General features: G+C 41.9%; 1 protein-coding gene across 1 annotated transcript in view; it reads left to right on the top strand.

Annotated features, from left to right (window-relative positions):
• Nucleotides 1-13,575: 13,575 nt before the first annotated feature.
• Nucleotides 13,576-26,305, top strand: part of LOC122808958 (protein SET-like) — a 600,336-nt gene continuing 587,606 nt past the window's right edge. Inside the window, exon 1 of the mRNA XM_044080118.1 lies at nt 13,576-14,549. Within this exon, the coding sequence (XP_043936053.1) occupies nt 13,785-14,549 (765 nt within the window). The 5' untranslated portion in view covers nt 13,576-13,784. The remainder of the gene's footprint in view (nt 14,550-26,305) is intronic.

Genomic DNA, 26,305 nt, shown 5'->3' with positions numbered 1-26,305 from the left:
GTAGCTTACATCCTTCTAGGTTGGGAACTGCTGATTGAGGGCTTAGTGTCTGTTATTCTAAAAGTGTATTAATTCTGGTTTAAGCACTTGGGCTTTCAGGCCAGTTATTTTACATTAAGAGGGTTCGTGGTCTGCACTCTTGTGGGAGGAGAGGCTGGACTCTGCCCTTCTGAGCTGGGAATTTCTGGTTAAAGGCTTATAGTGCATGCATATCTGAACTGCTTCTTACTGAAGTTGGTGCGCCTTGTTTGCTGTGGCATAGACTGGATTCGGGCCTGCTGGATCTAGCTTTGTTTGTGTAACTTGAGCACTAATCCAGACATTCTCTAAAGTATTCAATTGTATTTATTACTGCTTGGTTGTAACTTGATTAAAGTGTAGCTATCATTCTAAGTCTTTTGGATTAAGCACTTGGGCTTCAGACCAGTTGTTTTACATTAGGAAGTTTTGTGGCAAGCACTGTGGTGGCAGGACAGGTAGCTTTCATCCTTCTAAGTTGGGAACTGCTGATTGAGAGCCCAGTGTCCAAGTGTATTAGTTCTGGTTTAGGCACTTGGGCTTCAGGCCAGTTATTTTACATTAAGAAGGTTCGTGGTCTGCACTCTTGTGGGAGAAGAGGCTGGAGTCTGCCCTTCTGAGCTGAGAATTTCTGGTTAAAGGTTTATAGTGCCTGAATATTTGAACTGTATCTTACTGAAATTGGTACACCTTGTTTGCTCTAGCATAGACTAGATCCAGGTCTGCTGAATCTAGCTTTGTTTATATGCTTGTTGTTTGTTTGCTTGTTATTTCCCTGGAAGCTAATTCCACCTAACACGCGGCTTCTCAGTGCTTCTGTGGATCACTAGTGATATCTGCATTGCTTACTGTACTTATTTCCTTGTTTCACTTGAAAGAAAGTTACTGTTTGTCGTTTTTGCATTTAGTTACTTGTAACACATTGCACTCAAGTTACCTGGCACTTGCTCACTAAAGCAATTATATAAGTCAGCACTAAAAATTAAAAGCACTACACCCTCACTCCCCACTGGCCCTTGTTTTCAATTATTAAGGAATTCCCAATATTATTCTAGCATGTCCAAAGGTCAGTTGTCAATCTCCTCTGGTCCAGCTGGTGAATCTGGGAATCTTGAGGCAATGTTATAACTGCCTCATGTACACAGACAACCATCTCCTCCTCCCACATAACACAAATACTTGCGAGAGATGCAGCTATTTAGCCAAACTGGAGGCTGAGCTCTCTCAACTCAGGACTGGCAAGACCAGACAGGAGAAGAAGGCAACTACACACACCACAAAACCAGCCTCACATAATGCTACCACACCACTGAATCAAACACAAAAACACACAGACATACTCGGAGACTCTGAGTAAAAATTTACCTAAACAGCAGAGGCCTCCAAAGCAGACACCCAAACAACTGCTACCTCAAGACACCCCACAAGCAACACATAAACCACAAAAGCAGTGTGCAAAGCAGTCACAGCCCTTAAGGCCAAATACAACACCAAACATACTTGTCATAGGTGACTCCATAGTCAGACACACTGACGTCCCACTCACCAGGCTGAACAAGGAGAGGGTCACAGTAAGCTGCCTATCGGGCTCTAGAATCCGCCACATAACACAAGCACTCGGGTCACTCCACGGCAAGTACAAATATGACACAGTCATTGTCCATGCTGGTGTGAACGACCTGAGACGTACCTCCCTGGACTACATGAAAAGAAACATAGAGGAGCTCTCTGATTATGTAGCCCAGGCTGGTATGACCCTGACCCTGAGCAGTATCCTTCCTTCACCAAGAATGATGCCACAATATAGAGACAAGATGATCAGCTTTAACAATTGGCTTAATGTCTGGTGTCATTCAAAGGGGATCCAGTGTCTGCCTGGGATGACATGCTTGACAAGCCACGCTGCTTCGCGAGGGACGGCTTGCACCTGTCACCCCTGGGATTCCGGATATTGGCTAAGGCTCTTGCCACCCCCATAGTGCCTTTTTTAGGCAAGGCTCAAATTCTAAACCTACCACCCTAGAAAACAAAAATGGGAAGAAACTGAGGGTAATGCTGCTCAAAGCCAGAAGTCTAAATCACAAAATGCACGCACTCGAGGCCCTTCTCAGTATGGAGAACATCGATGTCTGTGCTGTAACTGAAACCTGGTTCAAGGCTCCTGAGAGCACCTCGGCACTATTAGGTTTTACCTCATATATGCGTTCCGGCCCCAAAACCCGGACCACTCCCCAAAAGGAGGGGGTGTATCCATATTCATAAAGGATACCCACACCTCCAGGTTGGTGGCAACGCACAAAGCTTCGGAAACCATCCAGGTGCAACTAACCATAGGCAAAACTGCTCTACAAATTGTAGCATGCTACAGGCCACCCTCTCAAACTCAGGAACCCCACACAGCCTTCCTGAAGACACTGGAGGATATAAATGTATCTCCAAACACCATCATATTGGGTGACTTCAACAACCCGAATATAGACTGGGAACATTACTCAAGCCCTAACTTTCTAGCCCAATGGTTCCTGGAGTTCATAAATTCAAATGCCATGGAACAGCTAGTCACTGTTCCCACGAGGAGAAAATATACTAGATCTCATTATCACAAACATGGGGACAAAATGCTCCACACCAGAAGTATATCCCTCATTGCTGAGATCTGATCATAAACTAATCTCACTGGAAATCCACATCCCGCCCCCACCCCAAACAAAAAAGACCACAGTGAAGAACTTCTCTAAAGCAAACTTTACACTACTCAAGACTGGTGTGGTATCCTTCAAGGCCCCTGAGCCAGTGGAAACCACAACCCAAGCTGCGGAAGCCCTTACAAATGCCTTCTATGAACACCTACAGGACTGCATGGATCAGGCAATCCCAAATAAAACCAAGACTCTTTCCACAAAGGGCAAACGTCCAGTCTGGTGGACCCCAGCCATTAACAAACTTTACAATAAGAGGAGAAAGCTACTACATGATAGAACAAAATCCATAAAAGGAAGTCACCCCTGATCATTATTAGTAAAAAATACGAGCACTCATAAAATCAACTAAGGCCAATTTTGAGAGAAAAATTGCCATGGATTCAAAGGACAATCATAAGGCCTTTTTCAGCTATGTTAGGAACCTGGGTGGAAACTCCCAGATATGCTCAGAATTAGTCCAAAATGATACAAAAATCACTGAACCCACAGACATTGCCAACATACTGGTAGACAGGTTCAGTGCAAACTTCACCCCCCTCTCCCCCCCAAAGGAGAGATAACTATCCCAGCGGAGTGTAGCCTCCCAGCCATCTCAAATGCGCAGGTGAAAACTGCTCTCTAAAGCTAAAAACACAGCATCAATGGGACCGGATGGTGCCCCGGCTGTGTGCTACACGAGCTAAATGAGGAATTAAACCCGCACATAAGGCAGCTGTTTAATCTCAGCCTTACCACAGGATACATGCCCAAGGAGTGGCGTATGGCAACTGTGGTCCCACTCCACAAAGGCGGTGCCTCTACGGACCCTGGTAATTACCGCCCCATAAGCTTAACAAGTCTAGTCTGCAAAGCTATGGAGAGGATCATAATGGAGCTCATAAACAAAGATATAGGGGACTTGCAGACATTGGACCCGACCCAGTTTGGCTTCGTCAAGGGAAGATCATGCCTTTTGAACTTGGTCGACTTCTTCGAAACAGTCACCAAGGCCATTGATGATGGAAAGGCAGTCCATACAGCCTACCTTGACCTTGCAAAGGCTTTTGACACAATACCCCACTCGGGTATTGTAGAAAAACTTACCAGCTTAAATGTAAACCCATATGTCACAAGATGGATTGCAAACTGGCTTAAGGACAGAACCCACAGGGTTAGAGTTGCTGGCGCTATGTCAGACTCTAAGCCGGTCACAAGTGGTGTCCCACAGGGTTCGGTCCTTGGCCCCCTATTGTTCGGCATCTACTTCTCAGAAGTACAGGCCAACATGGGAGGACTTTGGCTGACAAAGTTTGCAGACGACTGCAAACTGGGCGCCATAGTGGAAAGTGCATCGGACACGGATATCCTTCAGAAGGGACTCACGGAAACAGATAGCTGGTGCCAGAGCCATGGCCTGAAGTTAAACGCCAAAAAATGTATAGTCATACCCTTCGGGAAAAACAAGGTAACCCCAAGCTACCATATAGGTGGCAATCCACTAAGCACAGAAGAGGCTATCAGGGACCTGGGGACCCAGGTTGACAGTGGCCTTTCTTTTGACACTCACGTTGCTAAAGTGGTTAGAAAGACCTTCTACATTGCCCACCTGATCATGAAGGGATTCACATCCAGATCTAGTGAGGTCATTGTTCCCCTGTACTCTTCACTTATCAGACCAATGATCGAGTACAATGCCCCATTCGGGATGTATCTCACCCATCTGCAGCAATTGGAGAGACCCCAAAAGTTCCTCACCAAAAGGATAAAGGGACTCCAAAATCTGTCATATGCTGCCAGATTGAAGAAACTCCAGCTCAATTCAGTCGCATACCGTCTGCTCAGAGGTGACATGTGCCTGACATACAAGGCCACGTCCAACCCGGAATTAATGGACATGCTCCACCTCAAAAAATCCAAATCCACCAAAACCACTAGAGCTAGTGACTTAAACCTTAGCACGGATATAAATAGGACGTGCTGGAGGGATAGATTTATCACTCAGAGACTCCCTATGCTGTGGAATAAAATCCCAGTCCATGTGAGGCAGAGCACCTCGCTGGCCCTGTTCAAGAGAAATCTTGACCTGTGGATGGGAGATCGTAGGTTTACCCCGGGACTCATGTCTGTGTCACTGCTGGACAGAGGCACAACAAACTAATGGGCACAGTATTTTTTCATATAAGGGGTGGCGTAAGCCACAAAAATTTGGGCTAGACTTATAAATGCCTTAGGGCAGATAGCCTAGTATAAACCTATGAAAAGGGGTCTAAGTTTCTAGATTCTGCCCAATAAGAACATCTTTTCCATTTGCTAGCATAAGTCTTTAAACAACTGGTAACCAAAAAAAGATAGAATCCACCAAGAAATAAATTTTATAATATAAGTAACATACTATAAATCTTACATTGTTTCATTTTTGTTATATATCTCATTCCCACTTATATATTTTATTTCCACTATACATTACATTGTTTTATATAAATTATATTTACACTTGACCAAGTCATTTATACATATTTTTATTATTGAAAAATAAAATATTAAATAGTAGAATAGTATATTTAAATACTGACAACTTAGTAGCCTTTAATATGGCACTTCATAATATGTGGCGCTTGAATAGGGTTAACATGGAAGTGAATGTTTCTTTAAAACTGTGATGTACCTGCCTACATTGATTAATTAATTAACCCTATTAGTATTGAGAGCTATATAAAAAAGCAATTGTTTTAACTTAGACTAGATTCTGATGAAGTCTCCGTAAAGGAGACGAAAGCGCTTAATCTGATTTATTCGTTTTGTTTTTGATTTTAATATTAAAGTATAACATCATTAATTCAAATATTCTCCGCCTCTCTATGGTGTATGCTGGTGTATGCTGACGTTTTAGGAACAAGGTGAAGCAGAATTGACGAAATGCACATGGGACAGCCTTAATAGTGCCGGAACGTTTATTTCTTAGCATAAGTCTTTCTCGTAGTTGACTTATGGGAGGAAACAATAATATTGTGAACTGCTGAGGAGATAATTGGAAGCCTGGCTAAGGTAGGAAGTGGAGAAACCAAGCTGTGAGCTCGAGTCGGAAGGAATTGGTGTAACCCACCTGACTGATGAATCAACAGATCTGGCACTGGGTCCAGAACCCAAGGATGGTCTAGAAGGTGAAGGTGCAGGAACAGAAACCATATCTGTCGAGGCCAATAGGGGGCAATGAGGATCATTTTGCAACCCAATGATTTTGCTTTCTGTATGAGTCTTGGAATTAGGGGAAAAGGGGGAAATGCATAAAGGAGTCCCTGAGGCCAATCGTGGACTAGAGCGTCCCTGGGAGTTTGACCTAGAGGAGGAAGCAGGGAGAAGTAGCTGCTGCATTTGTTGTTGAGGAGGGTGACAAATAGATCGCAGCAAGGCTGGCCCCATTTGCAGAAGATAAGTTCCGCAACTTCCTGATTCAGAGACTGCTCATGTGGCATGAGGATAGCCCTACTGAACCTGTCCGCTATTACGTTGGATTTCCCAGGGATGTGCGTTGCTGTCAGAAACCGTTGGGAGGAAATTGTCCATTGCCTTAACCTGAGGGCTTCTTGACACAAGGGGTAGGACCTGGTCCCGCCCTGCTTGTTGATGTACCACACAACTGACATGTCCGTTTAGATCACAATAGTCCCAGAAAGAAGAGAGTCTTGAAGAGCTTGCAACGCTAGGAGCACCGCTATCATCTCTAGGACAGATATGCAGATGGTACTCGTGAGGTTGCCACATGCCTTGGACTGTCCTGCCTAGATTATGCCCCCCCACCCTATCAGGGAGGCTTCCGTGTTCACTGTGGCTACCAGAGGGGGTTGAATGAAAGGTCTTCCCTGAGTCACCAGTGGGGAAACCATCCACCAAGAGAGGTGTCTTTTGCATGTTTCTCTAATCAGGATCATGTGAGACATGGGTAGTTCCTGGAAGGACCATTGCGTGAAGAGAAGCCACTGAAGGACTCTCATGTGGTAACGTGCTAATGGTACAAGAATAGCAGCTGCCATGGAGCCTAGAACTTGCAGGACATGTCTGACTTGGATCTTTCTGCTCTGCATTAGAAATGACACCTATTGGCAAATAAAAACTCTTTCCTGAGGCAACCTTACAAACATCGGTTTTGTGTTTAATTCTGCTCCTATATATGTAACAGATTGACAAGGCCACAAGGCAGATTTTTCGAAATTTACTGTAATGCTCAGTTGGGTGCAGGTTGATATTGTATAATCTCATGCCTCTAAGAGTTGATGCCTGGTGGTAGCAGTTAGGAGCCAGTCATCTAGATAGGGAATCACCTGGAATCCTTGACATCTCAGGTAAGCCGTGACTACTGCCATACATTTGGTGAACACCCTGGGGGCTGTGGTGAGACCAAAGGGCAGAGCTCTGAACTGATAATGACTGGCCCCTACTCGGTAACAAAGAAATCTCCTGGAGCGTCTGTTCATTTTGATATGGTAGTACGCATCCTGAAGATCTATGGAGCACATCCAGTTGTCCTGACCCAGAAAGGGGAGAATTGACTGCAGTGTTACCATCCCAAACGTTTCTTTTTGTATAGATTTGTTAAATCTGCTGAGATCCAGTATTGTCTCCAGTTCCCTATCTTTTTTGGTACTAAAAAGAATCTTGAGTAAGTTCTGGATCATAGTTGGTCTGCGGGGACTTCCTGAATGGCTCTTTTTTCGAGCAGTTTTGAAACTTGAATAACTGCTTGATCCCTTAGATTGGATGGGACATCTGGGATGGACTTTTTTGACTTTAGAGGGGGTTGATGAAAGGTGATTTTGTAACCTCCAGATATGACAGTACCCATTTGTCTCTTGTTATATTTTGCCAGGCTTTTGGGTACAGGGAAAGTCTTCCCCCAACTGCCTCCAGAGGTGAGCATTCAGGCAACCAGTCAGGGATGCTGGAAGGGTTTGGCAGAGAAAGTTTCTCCGTCACCCTGATTTTCCGGTTCTCCTCTGCCAAGAGGGTGGCATCTGCCAATGCTGCTGTTTCCCCCCTCTGCCCCTGGGGGAAAAATCACGTGTGTCAGGGCAAGGGTCCCTGGGACTTCCGAAGCCATATCTTTCCACCCTTCTGACCTTTGGGATAAGGTCTGTTAGGAGTGGAAAAACCGATTCCCACGGCAGAGAGAGTCCTGCCTTACTGCTTGAACCTGGTAAGGGTGTCTTTCACCCAAGACCAAAAAAGCAAGGAGCCAAAGGGAGTATTTGTGAAGGATGCTCGAAAGGGTTCCGCAAATTGACACAGCCGCAGCCAAGCATGTCCCTGAGAGCCACTCCTGTCCCTGTGGCTCTGCTCGCTCCATCGGCTGCATAGGAAATCAGCCTCATGGAGGAGCTGACTATAGAATTAAGAGTCACAAGCCGGGAAGCTATTTTGGCTGATGCTCCCTCAGCTGTAGGATCTTGTAGGGTATCTCCAAGCTCTTTTAGGAGATCCCTTTGAAGGCATGTAAAATGAGAGATAATTCAGGGACCTCATTGAGAAGGTTGCTGAGGAAAACATTTGCTTCCCATATCTGTCCATCGTCCTAGAATCTTTATTTGGTGGATAGACAGACGAAGAAGTTTCTGCTATCTCTTTCTTGGTGACTGCTGTTACCACCATGGCATCAACTGGCACACCTTTAGAGAGAAATTGTTTGTCCTGAGGGGCTGTTATGAATTTATATTGTCTCCTCGGAGTAGGTTCCACAGAATCCGGAGCAGACCAAGCCTTGAGCTACTACAGATATGAGTGGATCGAAAGGTGGAAACACCCAGGAGGTGGAGGGAAACATCTTCTGTGGGTGACCTGGGGGACCCTTCTGATTCATCCAGGTCTGTATATGAGGTGACAGACTCAGGGGAGTCTAGGTACTTCCTCTTGCACTTCTTTTGAGGAGGTTCCTCTGAGTGATCAGGGGAGGCCTCGGAAGAAGATGGGTCACCCAATGGGGTGTCCTGGGGCATAGGTTCCCTACGCTTCTGGGCATGACCTCAAAGGCATCCCGATCCCAAGGCAAAGAAAACACCAGCTCCAAAGAGACGGGAGTCCTTCTCCATGTCAAGGGCGACGGCTCTGAGGCTGATGTGGGAGCAGAGCTCATCTATGCCAAAGCTCCAAGAGGGAGAGCGGGGTCAGACAAGGGACCGATGCCACTTCCCCCCTCAGAGCCAAGAGAGCTTTGGCACCCCGATCCCACGATGGATGGAACAATTGAGGTGATCGGAGAGGTCGGTTCTACTATCAGCATGTCCATGGTCTCTGGCTCCGAACTAAGTGTAGTCGGAGGAGAAAGGAGATGGAGGCGGATGGAGCCACAAACTGCTGAGGTGGGCTGGAAAGTAATCTTGCAGGGGCCTGTGATTTAAGCAACCTGCTGACTACTCTCTCCACGTCCTGATTCGATAACCTAGAGGATCGAGAGGAGTGGGATGAAGAGCAATGACTGCGTTCACTTCCTAATAAGGGTAACTGTGGCACCGAGCGAATCGGCTCCAATGAAAGAAACCTTGCTCGCTTGTGGCTCTGAGGTAGCAGCTGGAGCCGAGGGAGAAGTTGAGTTGTCGGCACCGACAAACTTGGTTGTTCAAGCCCAGCAGTCTGTTCCGAGGATGGAGCCAACGGCTTGACAGAGGATTTCACTGGCTGAGAACTTTTAGCCGGGGAATCCTGTGGTTTCAATAATCCTCGAAGGATTACTTTGTTTTTGCGCTCCTGCAGGACCCTTGGACTAAATGCATGACAGACAGAGCAGGAGTCCTGCAGGTGCACAGCCCCTAAACAATAAACACAGCTAGTGTGCCCATCTGTCAGAGACATTTTTTGACAGCATGAGTCACACTTTTTGAAGCCAGAAACTTTGGCCTCTTTAGACATGTTACACTACTAAACGAAGAAACAGTCTTTTTTTTCTTTTACAGTTAAGGAACAAAAAGGAGAGCCTCTAATTTAAACGACTGTCCTAAGGCGGGGGGGGGGGACTCTCTAATTTAAATGAGTTCAGGGAAACAGAAGGCCTGTGAGTTATGGAGCGACAGCCAACAAAGCTACAACACACAAGAAAGGCGAAGAGGGATAAAGTACTATATCTAGACAAAAACTTGATAATTTTTTAAGAACAAACAACAATAATAATATTAAAAACTATACTAAGCCTGAGCCAGTAACGAAGCAACCTCATAGCTGAAGCAGCAAACGAGATCTGGGTATACTGCTGATGCTGGGCATTCTGGGATAAGGGTTAGCTTCGAGCCAGTAAACAGCTCTCGAGCTATAGAAGTAGGCAGAGTCAAAGCCGAGGATCGGCTCCGAACCCAAACAGCAAGAACAAAGGAGAGATGGGACAAATTAACATCAGCGGGTTCGTTTAAGGTTGAAAGAGCAATCCGGAGCACTTGGCTGGTCAAATTACTTTTTTCTACTTTTCTGTGTGTAATTTTTTATCAAAAGTATTGTATTCCTTTATTTGTGCTTCACCTGCTAATCATCATCATCATCTTCTTTCGGCTGTTCCTGTTAGGGGTCGCCACAGCGGATCACTTGTTTCCATTTCTTCCTGTCTTCTGCATCTTGCTCTGTCACACCAACCACCTGCATGTCCTCTCTCACCACATCCATAAACCTTATTTTAGGCTTCCTCTTTTCCTGTTACCTGGTAGCTTCATCCTTAGCAGCTTTTTCCCAATATACTCCACATCCCTTCTCAGCACATGTCCAAACCAACGTAATCTTGCCTCTCTGGCTTTGTCTCCAAACCTTCCAACCTGGGCTGACCCTCTACTATACTTATTCCTAATACTGTCCACCCTCGTCACACCCAGTGCAAATCTTAACATCTTTAACTCTGTGACATCCAGCTCAAACTCCTGCCTTTGTGTCAATGCCACTGTCTCCAACCCATATAACATAGCTGGTCTCACTACCCTCTTGTAGACCTTCCCTTTCACTCTTACAGGTACTCGTCTGTCACAAATCATTCCTGACACTCTTCTCCACCCACTCCATCCTGCCTGTACTCTCTTCTTCACCTCTGTTCCACACTCACCGTTACTCTGAACTATTGACCCCAAGTATTTAAACTCATCCACCTTCGCCACCTCTACTCCTTGCATCCTCACCATTCCTCTATCCTCCCTCTCATTCACACACATATATTCTGTCTTAGTCCTGCTGACCTTCATTCCTCTTCTCTCTAGAGCATATCTCCATCTCTCCAGGGTCTCCTCCACCTGTTCCCTACTCTCACTATCACAATATCATCTGCAAACATCATAGTCCATGGGGACTCCTGTCTGGTCTCGTCTGTCAACCTGTCCATCACCATTGCAAATAAGAAAGGGCTCAGAGCTGATCCTTGATGTAACCCTATCTCCACCTTAAACGCATCTGTCACTCCCACCACAAACCTCATCTTTGTCACACTACCCTCGTACATATCCTGTACCACTCTTAAGACACTTCTGTGACACTCCTGACTTCCTCATACAATACCACAACTCCTCTCTTGGCACCCTGTCATATGCTTTCTCCAAGTCTACAAAAACACAATGCAACTCCTTCTGCATTCTCTGTACTTCTCCATCAACACTCTCAGAGCAAACATCGCAGCTGTAGTACTCTGTCCCGGCATGAAACAATACTACTGTTCACTAATCATCACATCCCTTATTAACCTAGCTTCCACTACTCTTTCTCATAACTTCATGCTGTGACTGATCAGTTTAATCCCTCTGTAGTTACTACAGCTCTGCACATCACCCTTATTCTTAAAAATCGGTACCAAAACACTTTCTCCATCCCTCAGGCATCCTCTCACTTTCCAAGATTTCATTAAACAATCTGGCTAAAAACTCCACTGCCATTTCACCTAAACACCTCCATGCTTCCACAGGTATGTCATCTGGGCCAACAGCCTTTCCATTCTTCATTCTCTTCATAGCTATCCTTACTTCCTTCTTGCTAATCCATTGTACTTCATGATTCACTATCCCTACATCATCCAACCTTCTCTCCCTCATTCTCTTCATTCATCAACCCCTCAAAGTACTCTTTCCATCTCCTCAACACACTCTCCTCGCTTGTAAGTATGTTTCCTTCATTATCCTTTATCACCTTTACCTGCTGCACATCTTTCCTAGCTCGGTCCCTCTGTCTAGCCAATCGATACATGTCCTCCCTCCTTAGTGTCCAACCTTTCATACAACTTTTCATATGCCTTATCCTAAGGCTTCGCCATCTCTCTCTTTGCCATGCACTTCATCTCCTTATACTCCTGTCTACTTTCTTCATCTCTCTCACAATCCCACTTCTTCTTTGCCATCCACTTTGCCTGTATACTCTTCTGTACTTCCTCATTCCACCACGTCTCTTTGTCATCCTTCCTCTGTCCCGATGTGATACCAAGCACCTTTCTAGCCGTCTCCCTTACTAGCTCTGCTGTAGTTACCCAGCTATTTGGTAACTCTTCACTGCCACCCAGTGCCTGTCTTCACCTGCTAATATTTGTACATAATTGTACTACTTTATATTTAATGTATTTGCCTGACTTTTCTCTCCGAACGTCCGTTGAAAATGGTCTTCTGGATCAGTTTGACTTTTATAGTAATTAAAAGACAATTTATAAAAAACACAAGTGCCATTTCATACAGAAACAAGAAGCTCCATTTTGCTCCAAAACCATTTTATTTATTATACTTTCTTTAGGAGATGTAAAATGTTAGGCAGTCATACCGTGTGGTGTTATGTAGAGTTTTTCTCCCCAAGCCTCCGCTGAAAATGGGCAACTAGCCCAGTCTAGTGTTTCCACGTGTCCCTCTTTGAGAGGGACAGCCCCACTTAGAGCAGTTGTGTCCTGCGAAAAAAGCTAAAAAATGGCAAATGTCCTGAAATTTTAAGACAAAATATATATTTTTTAAGTTCTCTCTCTTAATAGTTGCATAAAACAGTTACTTTGTGTCTGGAACACATACACATTATAAGTTCTGTTCTTTGCACTGGCCGTGGGTATGTTTTGTCCTGCAAAATCTCAATTTCTATAAAAAAAAGCCCCACTTTGGGCATTTGAAAAGGTGGCAACACTAGCCCTGTCGGACTTCCCCAGTAAACAAATGTTAAAAATAAATTACGACAAAAACAAATTAAGTAACAGCCAAATATAGCTTCATTCAACAACAAACACGGACTTGAGAACCACGAATTAGAGCGTGTTAATTCCCTAACGACGTGCATTGTATACAACGGCTATACAGATGTGTAACTGACACGAAAATATCCAACGTTCCTACTATGACAAGTGTCAATAAATGTCACGCCAAGTTTCAACAACAAAAAATTACGGATCGACGATGCGACACAGAGCTATGGGTAAAGAGCTGAACTGTGGGTCTTGTAGTCTAAACTGAGGATGCATTTGTCAAAACGTATAACTCCGCAGTCATAACAAAAAGCCCCAAAAAACGATTACCTAAAATAAAACACAACAATAAAATCTTTGGCGGTCCCCGCTTAACTCTACCTATTAGCTCTCACTCCCTTAACAATATCCACGATAAGAAAAAGTACTCGATACATGCATCTTACTAATAAATACAAAAACGAAAATAAATAAGAAAACCTACAAATTCCCAAAGCAATCTAAGCAAAGACCGTATTTGACACTCAAAAGAAAACAACACGGACACACGCGAAGCAGTACGTCACAACTAGGAACGGACAATCACAGCTTCAATTGGCTGAGTTATTTTCATCGCTGCCCAACTGTTAGCAGCTCCACACTACTGCCCCACCCACATGAAATGCCGATTGGTACCATTCCCGCGCAATAACAATACCCAATCAAAACAAACGTCTCGGATGGCTCGCGTAAGATCGACATAATTAAGGGGAAACAGAACAGCAAAGAAAACAAGGAATGCTTTAAAAGTGAAAGTTTTTGTTTTGTAACAGACATTCCGTTTTGTTACGTTTCATAATACTCTTCATATGGAGAAATAATCTGCAAGAACCTGTAAGGTCATTAGTGAACTTATTCAAACGGGAGTAACAGACTGTCATAATACAAACGACATGGAGGGCAAATCTCCTAAAGCTAAGGTGCGCCGACTCGACCGACAAAAAGCAGCAGATTCACAAAGCGCGCACACAACGCATGCACGCAACTCTCCCCGCTGCGGGAGCGCCAAAGGAGGTACTGGAGGAACAGGGCGCGTCGCTGCAGTTGTTGGGGGCGAGCGTGAACCCGCACCCACTACTGTAGAAGAAACGAAGCGAGAGGATATGCACGAAGACGCTTCAAAAAGCTCTCGGCGGGAGAATGCAAAGCGGAAACTTCTTAAAGAGATCGATACTTCGGAAACAGATGCAGCAGAGGCTTTGACACTTATGACCGAGGGATTGCGCCCTATCACAGCTGCGGGGGTCGATAGTTGTAAGGGGGTGGAACCCCCTTTAGCCAAGCCCTTACTTAAAGAGGAGGAGCAGCAAGTAGATAGCAGAATAGTTACCAAGCAGACTAATTCAACTTCGGGGACCCCACACCAGAAAGATGGTCAGAAGAGGGCGCTAAAACGTCAGGAGGCAACAAGTGAACAGGACAATCTGGATTCATCTGAAGTTGAAGAATGCTCAATAATTTCTGTGGAGAGTCATTCACTAAAAATGGACAGTCAGCTGGAGGCTTTAGAGACAGTGCAGATGGAGCTGGGGACACTGAATGAACGTGCTGCAAGTGCTATATTGCGCATGAATATGAAATTTAACCAACTGAGGAAACCTTACTTGGAAAAAAGGAATACAATCATACAGAACATTCCAGGATTTTGGGTCACAGCTGTATCCTTTTTGGTGTACTCGGTGACAGAGCCTGCTGGACGAACAGACTGGCTATGGTGAAGTGTTCTAGTGTCTCCATTACTTTGTTGTCTTTTGTAACTCCAGAAAGTTGTTTTAGTCTTTAGTTTCTATACCCATATATATTTGTGTGTGTGCATATATGTATATATATATATATATATATATATATAATTTTTTCATATAAAGGTAAATGTTGCATGGTTGAGAAAAGACGTTGCTTTTCCATTGTTTGTAAACAAATATTTTATGCAGTTTTACTACAAACCTAGTAGCACTTTCTAAGCCTGCAGATAAGTTGTGCATTTGCAGTTTGCAGTACCTCTTGGTACTTATGAAATACCAAATGGAAGTCTAAGGACTCAATACTTTCCTAGTGGCATATTAACTGTGCATAATTTGGAACTTATGTTATTTTTAGTACTGAAAATAGGTTAGTATTTGGTATTTTTGCAAGCCATTCTTAATCTGATAGAAATGGGCAGTGTTCTCACTTATTCACTTGTATTAATCTACAAGATCTAAATGGAGTCTGAATTTTATCGTATGCCACAGCAGTGACCAATGTTGTTCACTCATTCTTTTTGCTCTAATTGTTTTGTATTGGTACAGCAGCTTTCTGTTCGCTTTAGTTTTTGCTTTATTGTACTTACTTTTCCTGGAGCATTTATTGTTGGTGTCAGTTTTTCCTTATACTCTGGCCCTTCGCCTGTAGGCTGGTAAGCTTTGTAGTACTGGATCTTACTTATGGCTTTGTGCAGAATTTGAGCTGGCTGTGACTGTTCACAAACATTCATTGCTGGCTGTGTGGCTTAGTGGATCAGGTATTTGACTTCCGATCAGGAAGTTGCAGGTTTGAATCCTGCCACTTTTGAATTACCTTGATAATGCTTGCAAATGGTTTATTGTGATCAGTGTGCCACCCCAGTAAACATAAATAATAATAGAAAGGTGTAAACTCCTTTAACTATTCCTAATTTTACACAAACCAAATGATGCAAAATGTAAGAAAATTTTAATTATATGAATACTAGGCTTTAAAACTGAATCTTGACTTTCTTATTTTTTATATACATTTCATGTCAGAGGTGACACACCAGTGTTCACCACAATGGCATAGCTAGTGGCTAAAGGGCCGGGCGGCAGTGAGTAAGATGTTTTTTTTTTTTTGAATACACAGTTGCGTTCCGGCACTATAAAGGCTGCCCCTTCTGTTCCACTTCCTTTTTACTGCACCTCGATACTAAATGCCACATAAGTACATTTTTAAGTATATTATTAGTATTTATTATTATATTATTAATTATATATTTAATATATATTTATATCTTATTTATTATTGTATGTAAGTATGTGGTCATCTGCTTAATATATTCAATTATTTATTTATTAATTGTTTACTATTCATTATTTTAGACACAATACACTTTAGAGTAGCTTTATAAGTATTTAATGTGGAATAATATGAACATCTATATGAATGGCCCTTTTAAATTTTAACATTGTATTAATCAATTATTCAATTAATGTAACTACTATTGGGAATTATGTATGTATAAAAGACTGTTGCGACATACTACAAGTTGATTCTGATGAAGTCTCCGCTTAGGAGATGAAAGCGCTAAATCTAAGTTCTATTTCTGTTTTTGGTACGTCTATTTTGTTGTTTTGAATTAAAGTGTTTAACATTTTCCGCCTGGTCGTGGTTCATGCTGGCATTTAGTATTGAGGTGCAGTAAAAAGGAAGTGGAACAGAAGGGGCAGCCTTTATAGTGCCGGAACGCAACTGTGTATTCGTGGATTTTTCCTTTTGGTTACTAGTTGGCTTTGATGGGTTTTTTTTTGCCTGGCAAGTTAGGTGGTGCCATGGTGGCATTCTGTTTGGCTACGTTTTACACCATGACACACACAGCAGGTCAGCAGGAAGCCCTTTAACAGTCATGCAGTCAAACACCTAGATGCAGAACAGCGCAGGAAAATAGCAGCGGGAACCCCGGGCCGAGAAGACAAATATAAAGGGGAGGTACTTAAGTAATTGATTTATTTTAATAAACATAAGAGTGCGTAGAAAGATACACATTTTAGTGAAGGGGTCTGTTGGGTGAATGTTTCATTTTGGTGCTTGTACACATAATAGGAATGTTAATGAAGGGGTCGCTTGGGCAAATGATTCATTTTGGTGCTTGGGTGTACCTCAACATTGTACTGAAAGGGTCGCATGGGTGAATGTTTCATTTTTGTGCTTGATGTACCTGGACATACTAATGAAAATGCTGCTTGGGGAAGTAATTAACTTTTGTAGCAAGGAAGTGCTTGTGCATACATGATCAGACTGCTGAAGTGATCACTAGGCAAAATAATTTTATTGTGTCATTTTAATTCTTGTGCATACAGAATTTAAATGAATGAAGGGGTTACTGGGGAAAATAATTCATTAGTATGTCAGGGAAATGCTTTTGCATACATGGACAAACAAGTTTGAGGGGGTGACACGTCAGCAGAATCAAGATAGGCATTTTCCGAATTTTTGACACATCAAGTCCAAAAGGTTCACCATCACTGGAGTAGATCAACAATGTGTATAGAAGTCTGTGTTCAGTACATTCCAGAGCTAGTGCTTTAAAAGTATTTTCATGCAAAATATGATGCACTACTTCACCATGTAGTTTAAATTCAGCAGCTTTCCCTTTAATTCTCATCATGTCTGGCTAGCAGTCTAACTTAGAATCTTGTCTCACTGCTTCTGATACATTTTCATACTTTACTGCAGGAAGGGCCATGGTGGTACAGTGTTTAGCATTGCCGCCTCACAGCAAGAGGTTCTCTCTGGTTCGATTCTCGGCTGGGGTGCCTTCTGTGGGGAGTCTGCATGTCCTCCCTGTGGTCGCGTGGGTTTTTTCCAGGTGCTCCGGTTTCCTCCCGCGTCCCAAAGACACACTGTAGGTGGATTAGAAACTCTAAATTGGCCCTGTGCGTGCGCCTTCTGTGGAAAGTTGGGCGCCGGGCTGGTTACTCCGTAAAACTCCACTGCCAATCATGAGTGGACAGGTGATCCGCTGTGTCGACCCCTAACCGGGAAAAAGTCGAAAGAATAGGGAGACTGCAGGAAGTTTTCTCAGTTTAGTATTAACCCAGAAATATTTGTCCCACACACACCCACATTTTTGTTCTGCAGCTTGCAGATTTTTTTTTTTTATTTATATGGCTTGGGAAAAACTTGTTTTTTAATGGGGACATTACCTTTTATCAGTCTGATAGCCACACTCCCTGCACAAGACTTTAATCTCATTTGTGTGAGTGAACACGTGCCTATTTTCTCATTTCCATGTATTTTATATACATCCCTTATGTTCCTTAATTTTGCTGCACATATTATTTTTAGTTCTGAATTTACTTTATTATTTGGTTCATATTTTACTGTGCATCCTTTTTGACAAGTTACTTTTTAATTGTATAGCAGTAACTTCAATTGTTTTTCTCACTTTCACAGGTTTGGCATGGCTAGGTCTCTTCTGTTAAAATGCTGCCCCTTGGTTTGTCAGTGTATTTTTATTTAGTTATAATTTTTATTTACTATATGTTTACTGAAGAGAGCTACTGAGTGTAGCACTAGTAACAAGTGACTTGATCCAGGAATATAAATAAAGCCAGAGCTAAATTTAGTGAAAGCCATTAACAGCTAATACATTATAAATTGTATGTACAATTGTATTGTATATTATTTACCCTATGTCAAGACAAATCACGTTTAGAAAGTGTGGAGTCTGTTTGATAATTACTGCTCTAAGTTGTCTGAGTGGGATGATAACTAATTGAGTGGAGTGAAAGATGCTGAGAGTTTGAGTATTTGTATGTAGAAGTCATGCAGAATACAATGTGAGTGAGAGTTTTCGTGGTTTTTGAAGCTGTACGAAGAAGGCTGGCTAATAGTTGTAGCTGTTAGGGGAGAGAGAGTAGGAGTCTGAACAGCTGTGATCCTTTTGGAAGATCATCCCTTAGTTGATTAGGGAGCTATTTTTCTTTTTCAGGGTTTTACAGTAGTATCCTTTTTTGCGGGGTGGAGCTTCAGTATGCATTTTTATTAATTATTATTTGAATGTGTGTGGAGTTTGTTTTTGATGATAAGGTTTTGATAAGGAAACTGTATTCAAGTTGAGATACTAGAATAGCTTTGCCTGTGGCTGTAGGAAAGGAGGATATTTTATTGGTCCAAAACAGGCGAGAAGTAACCTTTTCCTTGTGTAGTCAAGGTGGAAGGAGACGTTAAGGAGGCATTGAGCCAAATTCCAAGGTATTTAAAAGATGTAGTGTTTTCTTTGTGGAGTGGTGGTGTGGTCATAAATATGCAGATTGTGTTTTTCTGACTGGTGTAAAAAGTAAAGGCTTTGGTTTTGTTGGAGCTGAGAAGGAAGCTTCTTTTGGAGATTCAGAGGGCTAGGGTTAGGAAATCTGCTTGCAGGTCATTCTGGATGTTGCGTGCTGAATTGTTTGTGCAAAATAGGAGGAGAAAATGAGGTAGGTCAAGGGAAAGTTTATAAAGATGGAAAATAGTAAAGGAACAAATCTGGAACCTTGTGGTGCTCCTTTTTAAAGGCTGATTGGGCAATATAGGTATGAATTTTGACAAGAGAGGTGGTGATTTGTGAGGTAGTTTTAAAAACCAAAGCAGGGAATGGGGCTTATGTCTGTTTGTAGTAGGTGTTTGAGGAGGATGTCGTGGTGTTCTAAGCCTAGGGCAAAGACTTTTGGAAGGTCTTTAAAGATGATGGCAGTGTGCTGCCACTGTCTGCTAATAGTATTGCATTGGTTTGGGTCCACTGGGGATGTGAGTGTGCTCTGACTGGATCAAAGCCTGTTTTTTTATGGAGAAGAGGTTGTAGGTAGTGATGTATTGGGCAATTTGATATATAGATAAATGCAGTTTGCCTAGAGCAGAGAGGATAGAAGTTGGCCTTAACTGGAAATTTTTGATAGGGTTAGATTGCTTTGAGTTCGAACCAGTGATGACTGTTTTTCATATTTGTAGTATGGTGTTTTATGTTAAGACAGAGATGGACAGTGTATTGCAGGGGGATTGTAAAGAAGTCTTTGCAGCAATGGATGAACCAGGGATAGAGGCTATCTGTGCCAGGTGGGCTTGTCCCTCTTCTGCAAGAGATGAAAAGTTTCTTTGACTCCTATGTTTACTTGTTTATTGCAAAACTGATGAGTGTAGAAGAGTGGTTCGGGGGTGTGTAAGGTCAGTGTGACTGAGAAGGTGGCTAAGCTGGGAAATTCAGATGGAAAGTCAGAGAGAGATAATGTAGGTGTTGATATTGGTAGCTTTGTTAGGGGAGGGGGTATTTTTTATGCGTGCTATGTCATCTCTAATTTTTAAAAGGGGTTTAATTTCAAGAGTAAGCCAGTCATTTCTTTTTGGCTTGTAGAGGCAAGGAATTATAGGGAGGAATGTGTGCCGGAGGGAGCCGAGTGTACTGATGAGAGTGTCTGTGGCATGATTAGGGTTGTTTAGGTTTGGTATGGAAGAGCAGTCTGTGTTGTAAAGAGCTGCTTTAAGTTTTTTGATGTGTGGGTGTGTCTTAGGCCTGAATGTGAGTCATTTTGGGAGAATTTGTGTTATGGGGTGTGTATTGTGGATTGGTCACATATTAGAATGAGAGATGAGGAGGATGATTGAGATTAGATAGAGCCATCAGTGATGATTATATTTACAAGAGAATGATTGTTAGTGACAAGATCAGGTTGTGTGGGCTATTGGGGTGGTTGTTAAAGGCTGATGTTGAGCAGAATTTCATTGATGTCATGTTACAGTGAAGTGTTTTTAAGTTGAAGTCACCTAAGAGAATGTGGTTGTTTCTGATTTCTAGTTGCATTACAATTTCTTGAATTAGGAGTAGAATGAAAAGTATGGGTGTGAGTTTGTATGGTCTTCTGTCATGTTTTATTGCATTTTTGTATAATGGGGAAACATAATTTGAGATATTGAGATCTACATTTTTATGGATCAAGTTTGGTGTTGGGTTTGGGAAGTTGTTGGATGGTGTGCTTGAGGGGTTGGTAAGGTTATTTGCTTAGTGATTTGCAGTTAGGATTATTGGGGTAGTTGTAGTGTTTGTTTTAGAGTAAGTAGGAAAAGCACTATGGGTTGCAGTTTGATGTGTTTGAGTATTGTCATATTTAAGTGTGATGTGGATTATCTTTAAAGCTTGTTCTAAGTAGACCTTTCCTTCACTGCACATGATCTCCTTGATGTGTGGATGAGCAGAGCCCTGAAGTCAGTAAGATGAAATGTCATATTCAGTTATTGTACCGGAGCGTAAACTATATGTCAGTTCTCTGTCATGTAAGTAAGACAGTGTTCTTCCCAGAGTTTAGCTGTAACTGCAGTTCTGAGTATTTTGTATGCAACAGTTTGTTCTGCTTGTTATTTTCAAGCATGCAGCTCATCAAATTTTGGTCTGTGGCAGAGTTCTTCAGCTTAATAACATAAGCATATAGAGTTTTAGTAGGTTCTACAGCGATTCCAGAATTTTATGTAGCAGTGCTGTTATTTTTGTCTTTCTGCTCTTCAAAAAAGTTAAATACTTTGAAGGTTTCTTTGCAAGATACATGCATGATATTGGCACACTGCACATTTCCATACTTCTTTGCTTATCTGCTCAGTATGAGTAGTAAATCCATTTTCTATATCTGAAGCTTCCAGTTTTCACCTAAATTGCATTGCAGTAAGTAAACTCCTGGCAAGGTGAGTTTGGACCACTTTATATTTTTCTACATCCAAGTCTAGATTCTATTGAGAGGAAATATGTTTCTTCACTTCTGCTGTGGTTTATTAGCTTTACAGCTAAATATCCTATAGGGTCCCTATTAATTTATTGAATGAAAACATCATTGAATGGCATTTCATCGGAAATGCCATTTGTCAGACCATTCTGATTGATATCACATTATGGTAGAGAGAGGAAATTTGCTCTTTCCCCATTGTAGTGCAATCTCTGAGTTGGTATATATAATTAGTGGATGGGTGTGGGGGTTAATTGACTGGCATTTCCAATGAAATGCCATTTGATGTTGCTTTCATTCAATGAATTAATGTAGACCCTATCCTGTATTTAGCCAGAAGGATGATCATGGAAAATAGCTGCAGTATTTTAAGAGAAAAAAGGATTACACAAAAAAAAGAGAAAATGTTGAAGATGGTAGAGAAGTAAGATGCAAAGGTGAAATGAACAAGAGACTCTAGAAGAAGAGTTAAATAGCTAATATGATTGTAGTACTGTAAATGTTGTAAGGTGATGGTCTATGTTTGGCAGAATGCTATGATTTAGATAATTTTATTTTGCAAAACACAAGGTTGGTGCTTAGAGAATAGATGTATAGATGTATTCTAACTTGGTGATAGTTATTTAAAAAGAATGTTGAGATTTTTTTTAAGTTATAGGTATTAGAAGAGAGTAGAATTTTAGCAGTTGAAATATTTTGAAGAATAGGAATGTAGACAATGAACATGTATTATCCACAGACAAGGAAAGTAATGATAGGTTGTTTTAAACATGAAACGTTTTGTATATATCAATAAAATTGTGTTTTTGGGGTTTGATTTGTGTGGGTGGTATAAAGTATAAGAATTGGAGGGACTCTCTGTTTACATATATAGATACACAGTGTAAAGAGATTGATATTTCAGAGCATAAAATATAACTAGAAAGGAAGGCAGATGAGGAAGGGTAGTGTGGAAAATGAATGCTAACATTTTAATTGCTATTTGCTTATTTTCTTTAAATGGTTGAATTTCAAGTTGAATTACTAAATGTAATCACTTCATCTTGAGATTTTCTATTGAGTATAAACTACGGTATCTTACGTTTTCTAGCAGCTTATCTTCTTTCTGGCAGAATTAAAAATTGATCTCTTCTTTCTTTGATCTTAATACCAGAGTTTTGATATCTTTTTTAACTCTAGCAATGCCTAAAAATCCTAATCATAATTCTGATCAACTCTGTTATTGTTAATTTTACTTAAACATCATACCAATTATTTGAAAAAAAAATAAGAAATGCACTTTTTTAAGAATATTTTAGTTGTAATTCTCTTAAGTTTTAATACTTAAGTAATTTACTTAGAACCTTTAAGTAGGACATTGAATATTGCACATGGTTAGCCACACAATTTTTGATTAATCTGAATATTATCAATCTTAAATGAGATAATTGTGAAGAGACCTGCAATTTTTTCCAAACTTATTATATTAAAATAGAGAATAACTTAAAAAAATTAAACCCAATACAATTTTCATCATCTAGAAGCATATTCCCGCATTGTCCCAAATTGTTGAGTGTTTAGATTCTAGATTTATTTTGGGACCACAAACCTTGTCCTAAATTGTTGAATGTTTTGAAGATTTTAGGTTTAACAAAAATTATCTTTTTGTGATCCCCAAATAATAAAGGACAAACAACCCATCAACACTGATGTAAAATCAGACCAAAATGTAAAGGGCACCACTCTGACTTTAGTGATTATAATTCAAACTTTAGTGCTTTTGTCCAGAGTATAAACAAAGACTTCATCATAAATGTATACCAAACACATCTCAGACATTAAAAAAACAGTAAAATCACATGACTGCACCTTGCAGTCTTAAAGAAACCTCAGATGAAATTTTAGTTGCATGTTGTTATACTTAAACAGTATTAAGACGCACATAAATGGACATATACATTCGTTTAAAATTGGAATTTGATCAACCTTTAGAAAATGCTTAATTTTAATGGACTCCTTTAGTCCAGGAAATTTGTCTGCCTGAAGACATAATTGCCAGTTGGCTTCCTTCATGTCCATCTTACTCTCATATCCAGAAATTCTCAGTCAAGAAAAAAAAAATGTTTTACAATCTCTATACTATGCTTGAGTAATTTATTGTTGATATTTTTATATTATGCACACATTCTTTAATCTACCCAGAGAGAGTTGTGGTTGTCATCCCCACGTAAAAAGCAGGACATGATTAACAAATAGCAAAATAAGCAACCCATTGTGACTTAGTTAAAATGGTACTTGGCTACATTTGTTTTAGCCATGTATTTCATATGCTTAGTTTTTTATGTATTTATCATCATATTAATCTCTTGTGCCAAAATGATCAAGTTGATCTAGTTCTTTTGCAGACGTGCCTCTAAACAAATATGGGCCTAGGACAAAGCACTGTTAGACACCCTGACTGTAACTAAGACTTTCACCTGTCCAATTGCTGTATGATACTTGCCATATCCTATTTGTAAGCCTTGCAGCTCTCGATCTTATCAAGAGTACATCAATACCTAGTAGTTCTAATGCTGATCAGTGTTTTGTGTATGACCATTTCAAATGCTGAAGTTAAATCTATATAAATTGCATCACAGCACGATTTTTCATTCATAGTTATATTGTTACAGTTGCTTCCATATACTCTGCGATGAATCTTCTGTGCATTGGTTTTGATTTCAGTTCAGCAGAGTTACCTAACAACAGATTAATCTTTATAACCCCATGATTGTTGCACATTAGCAGTGGTAAAACCTAACATGAAGTGACAGTAATTTCTCTAGGAACACAATGTATAGTATGTTCCATTCCCTGGTAGTTTTTTTACGGTCTGAAACAGTTGATGTTAAGTTGTCCATCTCACCTTCGTTCTTGCTGTTTGGGTTCAGAGCCAATCCTCGGCTCTAACTCGGCCATCTTCTATAGCTCGAGAGCTGTTTACTGGCTCGAGGCTACCCATTATCCCAGAATGCCCAGTGTCAGCTACCCAGATCTCGTTTGCTTCAGCTGCGAGGTTGCTTCGTTACTGGCTCAGGCTTAGTATTGTTCTGTATTACATATTTTTGCTATTATTGTAAAATTTTAATTGTAAAAGTGTTATTAACCTTAGTCTCTTAGTACTTATACCCGTTATCGCCTTATATTGTGTGTGTGCTTTGTTGGCTGTCGCTCCTTTCCGCATGCCTCTTTTCCCTTGAACTCGTTTTAACTTGGAGAGCTCTCCTTCCCCTCTATTAGGTTAGCCATTTACGTTAAAATAATTATTATAGCTTTTTTTCTTGTTGTTATTGTGGTTCATTTAGTTTGTTGTTGTTAGGAAAATGTGTAAAGATACCACGGTATCTGGCTTCAAAAATTGTGACTCATGCTGTCAGAAAATATCTCTGACAGATGGGCACACTAGTTGTGTATATTGTTTGGGCGCTGTTCACCTGCAGGACTCCTGTTCTATATGTCATGCTTTTAGTCCAAGGGTCCTGCAGGAGTGCAAAAACAAATTAATCTTTCAGGGATTATTGAAGCCTCAGGATACTCCGGCTAAAAGTACTCAGCCAGCGAAATCCCCTAAGTCTGTCAAGCCGTCGGCTCCACCTTCGGCTGGCACCGACAAGGCAACTCCTCCGTCGGCTCCATCTGCTATTTCGGAGCCGTCTTGGAGCCATAAGAGACTGAGGTCTCCATCCTTGGAGCCCATCCACTTGGCACCTCAGTCACCCTTGTTACAGAGTGAACGTAGCCATCATTCTTCCCACTCCTCTCGATCCTGTAGATTATTTGATCATGATGTGGAGAGAGAAGTAAGTAGGTTGCTTAAGTCACAGGCACTGGCAAAATTTCTGTCCAGCCCACCTCAGCAGGTATCGGCTCCAACCATCTCTATTTCCATTCCTCCTCTGACTACATTTAGCTTGGAGCCGGAGACCATGGATCTGCAGGTAGTAGAACTGTCGGCACTGATCATCATCTCTCCTTCGGTTCCGGTGTTTGCTCCGATTACCTCGATTGTACCTATCGAGGGATCTGGGCGCCGGGACTCTCCCGTTGGCTGTGAGGGGGGGAGTGGCATCGGACCCTTGTCTGACCCCGTTCTCCCCCTCGGAGCTTCGGCGCAGGTGAGCTCGGCTTCAACATCGGCCTCGGAGCTGTCACCCTCGATGCGGAGAAGGACTCCTGTCTCTTCAGAGCTGGAGCTTTCTCTGCCTAGAGGTCGGGACGCCTTCGAGGTCATGCGGAGTGTGCTGTCCCCTGAAACAGCTGTACTGCCAGCTCCATCAGCTCCTCCCCCCGTGGTGTCTGTTCCAACCATTACTCCTCCTCCAGACCCCAAGCGTAGGGAACCTATTTCTCTGGACATCCATGAAATGCTTAGACAGAGGGGGGACTGGACTTCCCTAGCCCCTACCGAGGATGAGTCTGTATACCTGGATGCATTCAGTTCCCGACCTTCCACCTCCTGGGTATCTCCTCCTTTCGATCCACTCATTTCTGTAGTGGCTCGAAAGGCTTGGTCAGCTCCAGATTCTGTGGAACCTACTCCGAGGAGACCAAACAAATTTATTACAGCCCCGCAGGACAAACAATTCCTCTCCAAAGGTGTGCCCGTTGATGCCATGGTGGTAGCAGCAGCCACCAAGAAAGAGTTAGCAGAAACCTCTTCATCTGTTCATCCTCCAAAGAAAGAGTCCCGGATGATGGACAGATATGGAAAGCGAATGGTCGCAGAATTTGCTTCAGCGATATTTTCAATGAGGTCCCTGAACTGTCTATGCCATTTTACACGTCTTCAAAAGGATGTCCTAAAAGAGCTTGGAGATGCCCTTCAAGATCCTACAGTTGAGGGAGTACCAGTCAAATTAGCTTCTCAGCTTGTGACTCTTAATTCCTTCATGAGGCTGATTTCCTATGCAGCCGATGGAGTGAGCAGAGCCGCAGGG

This window comes from Protopterus annectens, chromosome 8.part0, assembly GCF_019279795.1.
Source record: "Protopterus annectens isolate FY-2018-M chromosome 8.part0, PAN1.0, whole genome shotgun sequence".
NCBI lineage: Eukaryota > Metazoa > Chordata > Ceratodontiformes > Protopteridae > Protopterus > Protopterus annectens.
Note: the sequence above shows the minus strand (reverse complement) of the source record. Positions and strands in the feature narration are given on the sequence as shown.